The sequence below is a fragment of the Bidens hawaiensis genome, unplaced genomic scaffold (assembly GCF_021521415.1).
Source record: "Bidens hawaiensis isolate Kalapana, Puna unplaced genomic scaffold, B.hawaiensis_p1.1 tig00024852_1, whole genome shotgun sequence".
NCBI classification, from domain to species: Eukaryota; Viridiplantae; Streptophyta; class Magnoliopsida; order Asterales; family Asteraceae; genus Bidens; species Bidens hawaiensis.
This window is the reverse complement of record NW_027493945.1, coordinates 29,605-45,448: the sequence shown is the minus strand read 5'-3', so window position 1 is coordinate 45,448 and position 15,844 is coordinate 29,605. Positions and strand designations below refer to the sequence as shown.

The 15,844-nt window shown below is 34.1% G+C and overlaps 1 protein-coding gene across 1 annotated transcript; it reads right to left on the bottom strand.

The window, feature by feature from the left end:
- Positions 1 to 3,796: 3,796 nt before the first annotated feature.
- LOC143570229 (tetraspanin-19-like) lies at positions 3,797 to 5,766 on the bottom strand. The gene is made up of 5 exons (XM_077055929.1): positions 5,615 to 5,766; positions 4,407 to 4,506; positions 4,223 to 4,303; positions 4,036 to 4,140; positions 3,797 to 3,957 (listed from the first exon to the last, which is right to left on the bottom strand). Exons 1-5 carry the CDS (start codon positions 5,764 to 5,766, stop codon positions 3,799 to 3,801), a joined length of 597 nt encoding a protein of 198 aa, XP_076912044.1. The 3' UTR covers positions 3,797 to 3,798.
- Positions 5,767 to 15,844: the final 10,078 nt, after the last annotated feature.

The window sequence follows — 15,844 nt, the reverse complement described above, 5'->3', positions numbered from 1 at the left end:
TTGTTATATTGTATAAATAATAAGATTGTGTAGTCTTTATAAGAGAAATGAAGCTTCGGGTTGGAGTCATTTGCAAAACACTACATATTTCAAGGACACGTAAAACAAAATAATCATTTTTTAATAACTAAATTTTTACACTTTATAATCATTAATTTTTTAATTTTAAAGTTCTTATAATATAAAGAAAATATTTGAAATATATATGAAATGTACTTTTTTCTTCTTCTTTATATATATGTTTTGCGTTGTTCAAGTCGAGTGTCGGCCGTATATTCTCAAACTCACACATGCATTTTACAGACTCGTCAAGGTATCGGGGTAAGCTAAAGATTGCAAAGTTTGCCTTTAATTTGTAAGGATTTATTATAAAATTCTATTACGTAAAAGTTAATTCAACATGTCACCTTTTGCTAAAATGGTTGTCCACCCAAATCAAAGCATCTGAATCAAAGGGATTAAAGGAAAAAAAAAAAAAAAAAAGAAGCAAACTTTCATAATGCGATCTTCCCTTTTTAAAGTAGCTACACAATAATCTTTCTGCTTCTAAAGAATTAGATGAGTGTCATGCTAACATAGTACAAGTCAATCAAAATCTATTTCCCCACAATTACATTTTTTTTTTAATATTTAGATACACTATTCTTAATAACCAAATATACATGCACCTTAAACGATTTGAACCATTGACCTCATGGGAGATACTTACCACCAAATATACCTGAAAATCGTGTTAGACATATAAAACAAAACGTAACAAACATGTGTATATGCGTGCTATCACGAATGCAACCCAGTTAACATGGAATATATATTTTTTTGTCTTTGTTTTCATATGTATTAATACTTTGCAATTATAAATTGAATCCAGAAATACAAATCTATGTGAAATTGTTATGTTTAAACAAGAAAACCTAATGCTCATTTCTTTTTATCTTGTAGGTTTTGACATAAAATATATGGCTAGTTTAGTTTAAGTTATAACATAAAACACTTTAAAAAAACATATAAGCCCATACACAACCATTTAGCCAAACTTGTTTGTAGGTTCTAACCTAAAATTAACTCAAAACTCATCTAAACAAAATACAAACCTATGAATTTCATTTTAGGGTTAAATTGAGTGTTCGTATCAGAAATTCAGACACTATTAGCCATCATCATCTTCACTCCACAATTTACTCGAACTTGGATGGACACAACTAGACAATAAGTTAACTCAAGTAGGTATGTGATTTGTTGCAACCAGAGAAGAACAAATATTCATTCACTTGTCATGGGACATTTGAACTTCATATTTTTGAAACATTCAACAGGTTAGTTCAAACTAGATGTGTAAAGGGTTAACTGACAAAATAACCTTACAATCCACATGTCCTCGACGAACTACATTTAATCTAGTCCTAATGGTTAGTAAGGTATTAATGGGTCCGCGAGTTTTATGGTGGCGCAACAAAAAAACCTTTTCATTTGATTCAGTAGCATAAAGAGGACACAGATTAGGAGCTGATCCAAGAGTTGACAAACTCTTAGATCAGTTAAGAGAAGAGAAAGCATGAAGAAGAAAACTTAAAAACTTCAAACGAGCATAAGTTGGACTGAACGGAGTTACGGGGCTCCCTTACCAATGGACAAAACAATCTTGATGAGCCAAATCATGTGGCAATGGTGGTTTGACTCGGCTATCTGCCCAAATTCCTTAAAGCCCTCATTTTTTCCAAAAGATAAACGCATAAATCATTGATTAGCATCATTTACATCTATGTTTGTAGTCTTAATTTCAATATTTATGAGTCAGTTTGTAATTTCTAAAACTTGGAAAACCTGCACGATGCAGAAAATCCCTACAAAGGAACTCACTGTATATGGTTTAAGAGAACCAGTTTTCATCAAAAGACTTTAAAGATAATTACCGCTGTTTAATTGTGTTTTCGCTCTGCATCACTAGTACAGGTTTGATCAAACTGCCTGGCAAACATGACCTGGAACTGGCACGGGTTTTGATACGGGATCATCACTGCTCATTTTCCAGGGCAAATATCACCACTTTACAATTCATTTGAAAGGAAAAGTTGAGGAAGTAGTTGTGTGCAGACCAACTGAATGAAAAATTACTTGTAGCATGTTGAAAATGACAAGAGAATAACATAGTTTATATCTGCATCTTATAAAAGAGCCACAAGATACCTTTGCAGCATAAAACCTCGGTACTTAACATAACATTATTTACAATAAATAAAACATGTTTAAATAAATCATACTTCAAAGAATCAAACATCTTTCGACATTTTGGTTTTTGTTTGGGTGTGCTCCCATATATCACAAACCGACAGTCAAACTTCTCACTTAATGTTGCCACATAAGCACCTCATACCTTCACCTGCTTCCCTGAAAACAGAAAACCCCAACAGAACTATGAAGTCAACATGGTCAAAGGTGACCAAAATGTTAGTGAAGTTCAAAGATAGCCATTGTTAACTCAAATTTATGCATAAAAAGATAGGGGCGTTAAATGGGATTTGTTTGCAGGTTGAACCCGGCACAACCCCTAAAAATGTGCCAAACACATGAAGACGAACACAAGACAGTTATCTGCGAGTTGACACGAACATGGACCGCTTAACCAGAATTTTTATTTGTTTTATTTTATAATTTACAACAAAAATGTAAATGTACATAACATAATTAGGTTTTAAGTGTTTTGACTATAAAATCTGATACTTATTTCTCTTCTATCTTTGAAAAGTTAAAAGAAAAACCTGATCACTTTATGTAATAGCACACAGTACATTATTTATTTAAATAAGCGTGTAAAACTGTTCAACACACGAACCCACAGGTCGACCTGCACATGGCCCATTTAGTTAAACATGTTCACGGGTTGAACCCAATAAAAAGATAACCAATGATGTCTATTTTTAGACCCCAAAAAAACGAGTAAACTACACTTTTGTGTCCACTAACAGAAGCTAGGTTTTCTATCAATTTTTTTTTTAAATGACAGCTTTACCCCTACAACTAAAGGATAGAACTTGTACAATTTAAAATTATAAATTATGTCCTTTAGTTGTAGGGGTAAAAATGGTCTCTTAAAAAAAAAGTTAACAGAAAATCTAACTTTTGTTAATGGAAATGACTAGGGCTGTCAAATTTACTGGAAACCCAGATCCGAAACCACCCGAACCTGAATTAGAGAATACCCGAAAAATCTGAACCCAAAAAACCCAAACCCTAACCTTAAATGGGTCGGTTATCGGGTCACTGTTTCCGGTAAAAACCCGAACAGAACTAATACAAACCCGAATAACCCAAAAAATAATTGAACACTTATTGTCTTTTTGTTATAGATGCATTTTGTTTTAAAGCCTTTGGTGTTCGGAATATAAGTTTTGGGATGATAGTTTGTTTTGGGACTTTCGAACATTATCACAACATATTGTCAAATGATATCAGAATTTTGATCACATTGTTTTAGTAGTATGATGCATTTTGATGATGCTTTGTGAAAATAAACATTTGTTTTTCATTTTACATCTAAACCCGAAAACCGAACAACCCGACCTGAACCAATCTGAATAACCCAAGCCCAGCCAACCCGAACTTTTAATGGGTCGAATAACCAGAGCCAAAAATCTATACGACCCGAAACTCGAAAAAAAAACCCTGAAGAGTGCCCCTAGAGAGGACGTAATTTGTTATAACTTTTTAAATAAAGTATGATTTTTGTAACTATTGAAAAAGGACACAACCTGCAAGCTGAACTGTAGTTAAGAGCACAAAGTGTAATTTACCTGAGAATTATCGGGTTCCATAAACAGGAGCACCAACAACATAAGCGGGTTGATAATTCCTCAACAACGGGACTTCATCAAGGGTATATTCTTCATCACTGTCATAATATCTCTCTCGATGTGGCCCAAGGCCTTTGAGAACAAGTGCGAAAACCGTACACAACCCCTGCCAAGCATACAAAATATATCATGTATACTTAAATCAAATTAAAAATAATGTTTACGCGCGCGTGCCACTACATACCTGAAGAGAGACAATAGATAATCCAACCCACTTGCACATGTCAAAATTCTCCTTAATAAAATCCTTGAACTCGTTAAAGTTTCCACGTGGGTCTTTTGGGAAATCCTAATATAAAACACATAACAAACTATTAAATAAATAAAAACATACAATTACACAATTGTAAAGGTTTACAGTTACCGAGTACCTCTTCCCAGTTGCGGTTTAGAAAAACGTCCATGGTAACCGCACCTTCGAGCATTAAGAGAAAAACAACAAACACCAAGTACTACATACAAGTTAAGTCCCTCAACAAAGAATTAAGATAATATTATTAGTCGCAGAAAGCAGGGGTAGTTAGGTAATTTCACATTTGTTTAAATCAAGGATACACAATAGAGGCAGCAACCGTTTGCCGTCTCTGCAGCAATATGACCCGAACATGTGATCACACAGAAGGTTACACCGAGTCCAAGCATTGTGTATATGAACCTGCATAATTCAGCAAATAATGGAATTTTGGATGATATTTGAATCAGCAAACTTTAAAAGATGTACAAATCCAATTCCAACCACTGATCAAGAGACATGAAGGCCCATAAACAAAAGTTAGTTACAAAAGTGCTAAGATTTAACAACTATCACTTTTTGAAAGCAATAATTACCGTAATAAATGGCAAAAAGTTGCATAACCACATATAAAATCAATAATGTCAAAATAAATGGCAAAAAGTGGCATAACCACATAAAAAACCAACAATTTGCAAGAAAAAGTTATACATATCAGAATTCTCGCACAATTTTTGTTTAAGGAGTAACAAATCATTACTTTGATTTTCTTCAAAGTAACTGTATTTAAGACAAGTTTAAAAACTATAATATCCCAAAATCAGGTTGAATGACTTTTAGATGCAAATTGAAAAATAGATGTTGCCTTTTTTCTTTTATGGTATTAAAACTAACTTTAATAGTTTGCAGCACTAGTATACCTCGTCAAAAACGTTTATTACTCTAGAGGTGAGAAATAACCGAACTGAACCGAAAACTGGCGAAACCGAACCGAAATTAACCGATAACCGAATTAACCAAACCATTCATACTTTTCATATATTTCTAGTTTTTATATCTCCATCTCATGTATTTTATGTTTTAGGATGAGTATCATTACAGAATTGTTAAAAGTATTTAAGAACTTTAAGGAACTCTTAATAACTAATGTTTTTTATAAAAATTTTTGTATGTTAATATTATTTGAGTGTAGTTTATAACTTTTTATATCTTTATGAAAATTAGTTTTTACACACATCTATGTTTTTTTTACACATACGTAAATTTGTTATTACATATGTGTTAACTAGTGAATTACATATGTAATCAAAAATTGATTTTAAAACATGATAAAACTACTCTCTTAATAATATATAAAAATATTTAAAAAAAAACTAGAATCTACCTAACTTGAATAGTTTGCGGCAGCACTTGTTTCATAGAATCACAATATCATAAGTAAACAATATGACATTGCAGGCAGCGCCTAAGTATTATTAAACTGCTTGCTATCAACATTAAAATGTAAAGATAGAGTTAAGAGTGTAGGCACCAAGGAGCAGGGTAATCGGAATCATGGATTTGGCGGTGCCATGCTCTAATCATCCAAATACCATACAATATCATACCCATCCCAAACATTGCCAGGAAAGAATTCACCAGCTTCAGCAGCGATTGAATGCAAATCCTCACCATCCGAGTCATTTTACAATTCCAAGTAGAACTAGGGTTAGGAATTTGGGGGTGATTGATTAACGTCAATGTTGAAGTGGATGGGTTCAAGGTTGAATTTGTCAATGCCACGAGTAATTACGGCTTCTTAGATTTTCAATTTAATTCTTTCTAGATTACATTTTACCCTTTTTTTTTCTTTTTTTTTGAATGAACAACCAAATATAGCCGAGATAACCCAACGGTAAAACGCGGCCCCATAAACTCATAATCTTTTGTTTATGACTCATAAACCCATAATCTTTTTTTTTTGTGAGCATATTCGAACTTGATACCTTGCTGTCTCCCGTCCAAATCTTTACTTTTGCACTAACAAATAAATAGGTATATGTTTATAAAAGTTTATAAATGGTTACATGGCAGGGGTATTGATTTCTCTGACTCAGGCTGAAAGTGTTTTTATGTTTGAAAGTATATTTGGTGGATTAAACCAAAATGTAAGCTTGAACCGAATACCTGATTTTCTTAACCCTCACTGATTTACTCAAACAATGAATGGATCAGTCGGTTTAGTCGATTAACGATTACTTGCGACAGGCCTATGACAAGGTGCTACTTTTATCAAACGTCAAGACCGGTGTTTTAAAACTTAAGCTATCGTTTATTAGCCATCGTGTTGGTTTGTTGGTTGGGCTAATTGAATTGTATTTAAATGTGGGATATTTTTTATTATATTTTTATGACATGTTGTTTGTAAAATAAGTTTTATAGTCATCTGGTGACAACAAGGTATAATGTGGAGAAAATGTTATTTACCTTGGTGTCACACTCAATTCCATACGTCTGGACGTGTAACCAACATTGGTATCTATTTTGTAAATATTCCATAGTGTTGGTTGTTAGGGATGGGCAAAATCGGTATTGGTGCCGGTACCGATTAGGTACCGTCGGTATTGATTCGGTACCAAAGTTTTGAGTTTTCGGAACCGGTACAGTATCAGTATTTCCCGAAATTTGCCTTAAATACCGGTACCGGTACTGAACCGATACCGAACGGAACATTTTGATACCGGAACCGGTACCAAATTTTTATAATTTTCGGGATCGGGATTTTCGGTACCGGTACCGGTACGGTACCGAGCTCATCCCTATTGGTTGCAATGCGGAAGTCTTTACTTTAAAATAATATTATGTTGAAAATCCAGGAATTAAGCACCTGATAGTTGGTACAAAAGTGTGAAACTTTGAAAACAATAATTTACATCTTTTACATATTAAAATATCATCTGAGTCATCAGATCATATTATGCGAGGCGATTGGTTTCCAGTATGCGATGCGATTTGTTTCCAATATGCGAGGCGATTGGTTTGCTATGCGAACGTGACTGGTTTCCAATATGCTATGCGATTGGTTTGCTATGCGAATGCGATTCAAAAGGAATAGTTACTCCATTTTATCTAAGACAAACTAGTTCACTAACTTGGGTAGTAAGACTTAGATCGAAAGATTGTTAATTAACACTTATAATTGTTATACAGATAACCGTGCCCAGCTGAATAGAGGTGTTACAATCAATTTCGAAAGAAACAGGACTCAGGTGAGTTATAGCCCCCTTCCTTGAAATGTTTTTGGGGCTGTGTGCATACTTGTAAGAAATGGAGTACGTATACGTGTATGTCATGTGAAAAAATTACTATTGTAAGAATTTTGTCTTATGGTGTCTATTAAGGAGTAGAATATAAGAGTTAGGGCGGCAGACCCTTATAATATATGTGCAAGAGTTACAGTGCCCGACTCTATGATATCGGTGCAAGAGTTAGGGCGGAAAACCCTTATAATATATGTGCAAGAGTTAGGGTGGCAAACCTTTATAATATCTGTGTAAGAGTTAGAGTGGCCAACTCTATAATATCAGTGCAAGAGCTAAGGCACCCTTATAATATATGTGCAAGAATGTAAGAGTAAATGAATGAATATGCAAGAATAAAGTATGATTATGTAAGAAGTAAGAATAAATGTATAAATATGTAAGTAGTAAGAGTAAATGTATGACTATGTAAGAAATAATGTATGAATATACAAGAGAAGTAAGAAAGTAAGTAGAGGTTGAAGGTAAGAATAGTATCTTCGAATACGAAAATGTATGCTAAATGTGTAGACTAACCCGTGACTTGTTAACCTGGAACTCACTCAGTGTAACTGACTTTTAGTATGCACGCAAGTAAGTAGAATGAAAAAGCTGGTTTGAGAAGAGACACGTGGAAATGGATTGAAGTAGCTGACATATGTAAAAGAAGAATGTTATGATTTCTATGGTTTTGTTTTATGTAAGATAATTTGAGATGTTTTAAAGACAAGAATTGAATGGTTTGTAATGCATGATTGACTTTTAGTTATTCCGCGAAAAGTTTAAATTAACTATGATATTTAAAACTGTGTGTATGAGTAAATCCAACATCCAATGTAGGACATCGCGTTTGAGGCGTTACAACAACAACAAATTTAAAAATGGCCCGGGTTTTCGAGTTTGAAAAATTACGAATGTTACAGTGGTTGGGATACAGATCTTTAAAAAGTGTTCCAAGAAATATATTGAAGTTTTGTTAGAAAAATAAAATGTTTGGTATTCTTTTTTCTTATTTTTTCCCCTTTTGGATCGTAAAGATTTATAAAACTCACAGAGCTGGTTAGAAAAAACTCACTAAGCAACCAAAAAACTAATTACATGAAAATAAAAGGGTTTTGGATCCATTTGGTCCAACTTATTTTTACATTTTTGTTACAGGTTACAATACAAAAATATAAAGAAACAAAATATGTAACGTAGACACGAATAAGTTCCGTCTTTAAATCGTCCGAATCAAATGATGATTAAAAGTTGTTGAAAGCTCTTAAATAATAGACAAGCTTGAAGTTGGATCATGTCCAAGAAGAAAACACCAACTCCTTAAGTTTCCAAGAAGCAAAAGTTAAATCCAATAACATCTAATAAAACCTTTCATTCAAACTCAAAATGTTATTTAATTATGTTTCAACCCTTGGTGCTATTTTCCCAGCTCAAATTTGGTAACCTATAATGATTAGGGCCTATGATGAGAATCTCATATAGGGTAAAACGGCAAAACTTGTTACAAATTTACCTTCTGTATAAATGTTAACACTACTTTGAAATTGAGCATGTGGCAACTATTTTTGAACAAATTAACCGTGTTTCTATATACGAGGAGCATACATGCATGGTATTAGGATAAAACTCCGTAAGATATACTTTAAGGAATTGATTTGTTATTTCAAAATTAGACTTGTTAATTTTTTGTCAGATTTCAAAAACATCAAATGTTATTTTTCCCCTAGTTTCTAATGCTTAAATATAAGTTAACTAAAATTTAGTTTGACTTTAGTCTATCCCACAAACATATAGTATGATAATCCTCAAGTTTCATTAAATTACACAAACAACCTCACAAATTTGTAAAATTGTAACTTGCATTCATCAATACTTTCGAACTACTACATAATATTTCTTAAAAGTCGGGCGCAACATACGACAAGACAACAACTACTTACTAGTGGTGAGCAAACGGGTCTTACCACTATCAGGGCCTGGTTAATGGTATATTCAGGACCGAGAACCGTCCAATAACTCGGGTATAAGGGGTGTTATCCGCACCACATTGGAGCAAACGGGTATTACCCGGATCCGATTAGTGGTATTCCGGGTATCGGAGAACCAACCATGTAATATAATCAGGGGTTGCGCTTAACTATAAACAAATCTTTATCCTTATTCCAGTTGCAAATATGCAGCGAAAGTCGAGTAGTGGATGAAATAGTGAAGAAGATATTCCCGAAACACGAGTCACTGACGAGGAATTAAAGAAGAAGAACAGCGGTTTGATCTACTTGGAAATTGAGATCGGTGGCTATGCCATGTATTCATCGCCTTCCTCACTCTGTTCCTTCATCACCAAACTTGCAGGTTTCTGCCTTCATTCAATTTCATTGCTTTTTAGGGCTTCAATTTGGTTTATTTAATCATGCTATAAACTTTTTGGTTGATAATCCCAACTGTTTTTAGGGTTAGAGGGATCTTTGCAATTCACACAAAATCTAATTTCATTTGTGGCTTGGGTTGGGTTGGGTTGGTTATATCAGACAATTATAGGGTTGAGCACGGTTCGGTTCGGTTATTAGGCGAAACCTAAACCGAAACTGAAGTAATCGATTATTTGAATATGCAAACCGTTCGGTTTCCGGTTTTCGGTTAATTTCGGTTTCGGTTCGGTTATTTTCGGTTTTTTTTTTCAATTATGTGTGACATTGCAAAAAATGAAAATGCATATTTTAAGCTTGTATAAGAACGTGTTAGTACCACAGTCCACATATATATTGAATTCAAAAAACAAAAATAAAAATAGGCACGTGTTACGTGAAACTATACGAATACAAAGTTGCCAAATAGAGTTTACAAATTAAAAAGCATTAAAACTTTTAGTCTTGATCTATATTCATCATCTTATTTATTTATCTTAAAAGTTTAGTCCATTCCTCATCATCTTGATAATCTTTATCATCATCAATCGGTTCGGTTCGGTTTTTTTCGGTTTTTTAAAAATGGATAACCGAATCAAAACCGAAATTTCGGTTTTTCTAAAAATACAAAAAATTAACCGTCGGTTTTTTCGGTGCGATCTTTTCGGTTAATTCGGTTTTCTGCTCACCCCTAGACAATTAGAAGCTAGATTTAGATGGATAAACCCAAGGATTACTATACCGAACCGTACACAATCATGAACAAATAATAATTACAACAAGAAATGAGAAATTAGACTAGAATCAAAGAACCACCATTTACTTCACATTCATCATCATCCCTAACTCTAAATCCATCCATTTTTACATCTGGCTAGTACGGGCTCTTGGGTTTGGCCAATAAGATTCAGAACATAATTCATCCAAAACAGCATTTTTTTCTGTTTGTGTTTTGGATCCGGACAACCGTTTGGGTTCCATACCATATCAAAATATTCAAACAAACCCAACGTATACATCTTAAAACCAAAAGTTAAAGACCATAATAAAATATGCAAACCAACCAACCGTTAAATAATCTTAAATATATAACCAGTCAAGTAGTCTATCAAGGAGCATGATCAGCTCAATTTATAAAGAGCAAATCATGTTCCTTGATATAGTCACCCATAAAATAATTTTTTTAGCTGATGTGGGAATGAGTCGAAGGGTTTAAAAAGTCATCGTAAGTCTCTTCTTAATGCACACAGTCTCCTAGATAATATATATATGCGGAGATTTAGATTGTTATCGTAGCAAATAGTAATATAGATTTTAAAATCATATTTAAACACATTTATTATGATTAAAAGTATTCGAAAAGCAAAATAAAAGTATTTTTTGGGAGCCCAACCTGATCAAACGTGAAGCAGAGTTGACCCATAACCGAACCGACTGGCGAGCGCGTACAATAGGCTAGTTTAGGCTCGCAAGCCAGCTCGGGCTTGGGCTCGTTTGTTAAACATGCTTATTTTTGGGTTCAAGTTGAGTTTGTTTAAGCTCTGCTTGATTCGAGTTTTAACGAGCTGTCTCGAGTAGCTTGCGGGTGGTTTGGCTCGTTTACACCCTTAAAAGGAAAGCTCATCAACAATGATGTGTTTGGCACTCATGTTGGATTGCTTTCAATTCTTTCATCATCTTGACAAATAAATTGAACTTTAACACCTTTTTAATGGCTGGAATTTTTGCTAACACATAATACTGAAAAATCACATAAAGTTGGAGTTATGAAATTTTTTTCTTTCTTTTTTTATTTTGTATATTTATTTTTGTTTGGTGATCTGAATTGCAATCCAATTCTCATGCTCTCTGTTTTTATTCAAACCAATTGGTTTCAAAAGTAAAGAGGGAATTGGATATTTGTATGACTTTGACATACTCCAATTAAGTAAAGATAAAATGGGAATTACGACCCATTTACTTATGAACGGATTGATTTGGGTTGAGTTATATCTCAGAGTAAGTCAAATAATCTTTCTAGCTAAAATGGGGAGTTTGACCCATTTACTTAAGAACGGGTCGTTTTGGGCTGGGTTATATTTCAGAACGGGCCAAATAATCTTTCTATAAAATTGGGAATTGCAACTCACTTACTTATGAACGGGTTGTTTTGGGTCGTGTTTTATTTCAAAACGGGTCAAATAATCTTTTTAGCCAAAATACTGAACGATTTTGCTTACACACAACTGATGGATATTGGTAAATCACATAAAATTCTAATTATTTTATTTTATTGCTTGTAAAATTATTTTGAAATAGTAAAGGAGAAGTATAGGAGACAAGGGCATGGAGAGGCACTGATGAAAGCAGCAAAAGAAAAATGCAGGAGCAAACGCATAAACCGAATATCACTTCATGTGGATCCTGCAAGAAGTTCAGCAGTCAATCTATACGAGAAACTTGGTTTTCAAATCGACACCCTGGTTAAGGCTTATTATTCTTCAGATCGAGATGCATATAGAATGTTCATAGACTTCGACAATGAGTAGCAGTATAACTCGAAACGCAAGGGTCTAATTTTTGTAAGTCCCCCCCCCCACCCCACCCACACAAACACACACCCCTTCCCCTATCCAAGAGGCAGGCTTGACCGTTAACTAGCTAAGGTGCTCCATAAACTAATCATTGATGGTCCATTTACATGAGATTTGTTTATGAAAGATTGGAAAAAATGGAATATATTGTTTTTGGAAGATTTGTAGTTAAAATATGTATAATTAGAAAAGCCCATTTAAGTTTAATCCATAAAAAAAATTCTTCTATGATCAAAAAACAGGGTTAATATCATAAAGTACCATAGTTAATTACAATTAATTAACTTGTTACATTATACTACTAAATAGAAATCATCAACGCATATAATTTGCTTTCATCTCTTTGTTCACCTAGATATAAATTCAATCCATCATCATAGTCACATTCTCGTTTATGATGTTGGTGTAATCAGTGGCGGATCCAGGAATTTTTTTCAGGTGGTGCACTATTTTATATGCTTCAATTTCATAGAATCAGGTATAAAAAATTCCGGGTCGGTTCGAGGTTCGGGTCAGTTCGATGGTTCGGGGCAGAGTTCATTACTAACTAACAAATTAAAAACTAACAAATTAAAACTAACAAAAACTACCAAACTAACAAATTAAAACTAAAACTTAGCAAATAACCAATGTTTTCAGACCCGGCCCGGGCGTCGACCCGGAAGCCTTACCGGGTCAAAGGTCGGACCGACCCAGGAGGGCGGACCGGTGTTTGACCCGGATGACGTCATAAATAATTTAAATATATTTATATATATACACTCTATTTATATATACATATATAATTTATATATATAGAAAAAATAATATGAACCAACTTCCATATCCATTTATAATGTTTATTTTACTATATAAGATTTATATTTTAGGTAGGAATCATAAATTAAGGTTGGTTTGGTTGGCAAGTGGGTTTTTATTAAGCACAGGGACTTGGGTTCGATTCCCAGCAGGTTCAAAGGTTTTTTATCTAATAAAAACAAGCTTTAACCAGTTCAACGGTTCCGGTCGGACGGGAAACCGCCAAACCTGGCCGGATTATTAGAAAACGGGCTTTATCTCCGAATCGGACCGGCATGCCTACCGGGTCGGACCGGTTGAACCGGCCGGTCCGGTCCGGGTTTCAAAACATTGCAAATAACTTAACAGGATTTTATGAAAAGTAACAAGGGTGTATGTGTGTGTTTTATAAAACCCTAAATTGATATAAGATTAACTTAAAAAAAAAGATTTAGAAATTTGCTTGCTGCATAGAATCGAACCCATGACCTTCCGTTTACAAAACCAACAATTTACCAGCTAATCCAACACTTGCATTACAAATAGAGTGGTTCCATTCTAATTTATAAGGTGGTTCCTCTAATATTTTCTATATACCAATACACTATTATTTCGAAACTCGGGTGGTTCCCGGGAACCACCCATTTGCACTCTAGATCCGCCCATGGGTGTAATGTTTGCTTTCATCTCTTTGTTCACCGAATTGTTGATGTAGATGTCTGATGTGCTGAAAGCGGTCTATAAAAACTTATCCTGACCTAGACACTCTAGTTTTAAATTTATAAACCTAGACTCTCCTAATGCTAGACCACTAGACAGGCAAGTATACCTATCGAATGTAGTAAAGCTTAATGAAGTCCGGATATCGAACCCAAAGGACACTAGCGACACCTAAACTAGACCCTGACTAATTAACTTAATTAAATAGATTTAAATGATTTTTGTGTTTTTTATTCATTAACTAGAAAATAAAGAATACTTAAACTAAAACTGACCCTAACTGACTTTAACTCGATTACCTAGACGAACTCAAAGATAGGAGAAGCACTACCTAGGTTTAGAATCCTACTTGTGAAATTTGGATCTCTCTCTGCTATGGAAACTATGATGGAAACGTGATCTTAAAATACGACACCCTTAGACAACCTAGTGGATCCCTGATCATTCTCCGGCTGTGACCTAAAAGGAAACCTTAAGTGGCGTTTAAACTTACCGGCTGGTCGGATTACCTGTCAGTCTCTCCAACAATATTAAAGTACCCTAAAAGATAGATTACTTGTCAGTCTCACTATCTCAATACACCCTAAAGTGCAAGGGGTAACCTAAGAACAATCGATAAGACACGGTATTACAATGAAACTAGAGAAATCTAGGAAACCTCCTGTCAGAGCGTTCTAGCCTAAACGCCTAATCCCAAGGACAATCCGACTATCTATTACCTCTCAGTCTCTAGATAGGTAGAATATAAAATCTTAATAAATCACCAACCAATGTTCCTATGGATTACCACGTCTAGTAAAACCATAAAATAATCACAAACACATAGTAAGCGACCTAAATATGCGTCTATAACTGAAAGACTTTCAACAAGACGCATACGGAACAAAGATCAATAATAAATCAAAATTATATATACAAACACATCAATCAATTATAAAAAGATTCTCTACTTTAATATTAATCCAACATTAAAATCCAAAAGCCAAGAAAAAACCTCAAATCACAAAGTAGTCATCAAAAACCTGGCTAAACCATACTCAAGAATCAAACATAATAATTAGCTTCTAACACTGAGTTCATAATGAAAATAATAACTTCAAACCGGAAAATAGTGTTATGAACGAGTAGGTGTTGAGCCCCAACGCGAACCAGCGTGTGCTTCACTCTTCTTTTTCCTCCTTGCGGCTGTCCTCCGCCTTTTCTTCTCTTCCCTCTGTTCACGGCTGCCCCTCTAGTATAATCGTAGGGTTCTGCCTTGTGTCACGTTTAAATATATAAGTGATATTAGGTTTTATTGGTGGTGCCTGATCAATAGATTTAATTGGCCCAGAAGAAAATCTTTTAACAAAGTCCACTTGATTAGGCCAGCCATTTAGACTGCCAGGCCCCAGCGCCCATGTTATCTTATCGTTCTTTTCTTCTTTTGATCTTGTGGGCCTCCAACTCCAAATTTAGTATATCTAAACAATGATGACCCAATTAAATTTTGTTTACTGCCAAAATCAAACGAACCTTTTAAAAATGCATGCATTCATAATTAATTTTCTTTTTTAACATTATTAATATGTAAGGTACGCTCAACAATAGCAATAATAATCATATCTATTCACCTATTCACTCGTTCTCAATCTTAGTTCAAATATACTCTTTTAGCTCGTTGTCTTTTGAAACCATTAAACTCACACATGTGAACCAAATAATAATAATATTCAATAAAAATTTGGCTCAAAAGTATCTAAAAGTATAGGAAATATTTATATATAATATGTATATTTTAGACTGCGTCAAATATCCCCACACTTAAATCTTGTTCGTCCCTGAAAAAACTATTTGCAATGGAATCATAATCGGAAAACTAGTTTTCAAAACTTTTAGGTTACTTTAATTAATAATAGATAAACGCAAAAACCGCGATTGCCGATATTGTTGTCCACTTAAACCCAGCCACCAACCTTTCAAGCCCCTCGTCATATTCAGTGATTAAGTTCAATTGATATATAAACCTATG

Bases quoted from the DNA above. Each gene is read 5' to 3' on its own strand.
- LOC143570229 (XM_077055929.1), bottom strand. From the start codon at position 5,766: ATGACTCGGATGGTGAGGATTTGCATTCAATCGCTGCTGAAGCTGGTG. The intron at 4,507-5,614 runs GTGCCTACACTC...TGAATTATGCAG, and splicing joins TCCGATTACCCTGCTCCTTG to GTTCATATACACAATGCTTG. The intron at 4,141-4,222 runs GTACTCGGTAAC...GTTTTATATTAG, and splicing joins TAAACCGCAACTGGGAAGAG to GATTTCCCAAAAGACCCACG.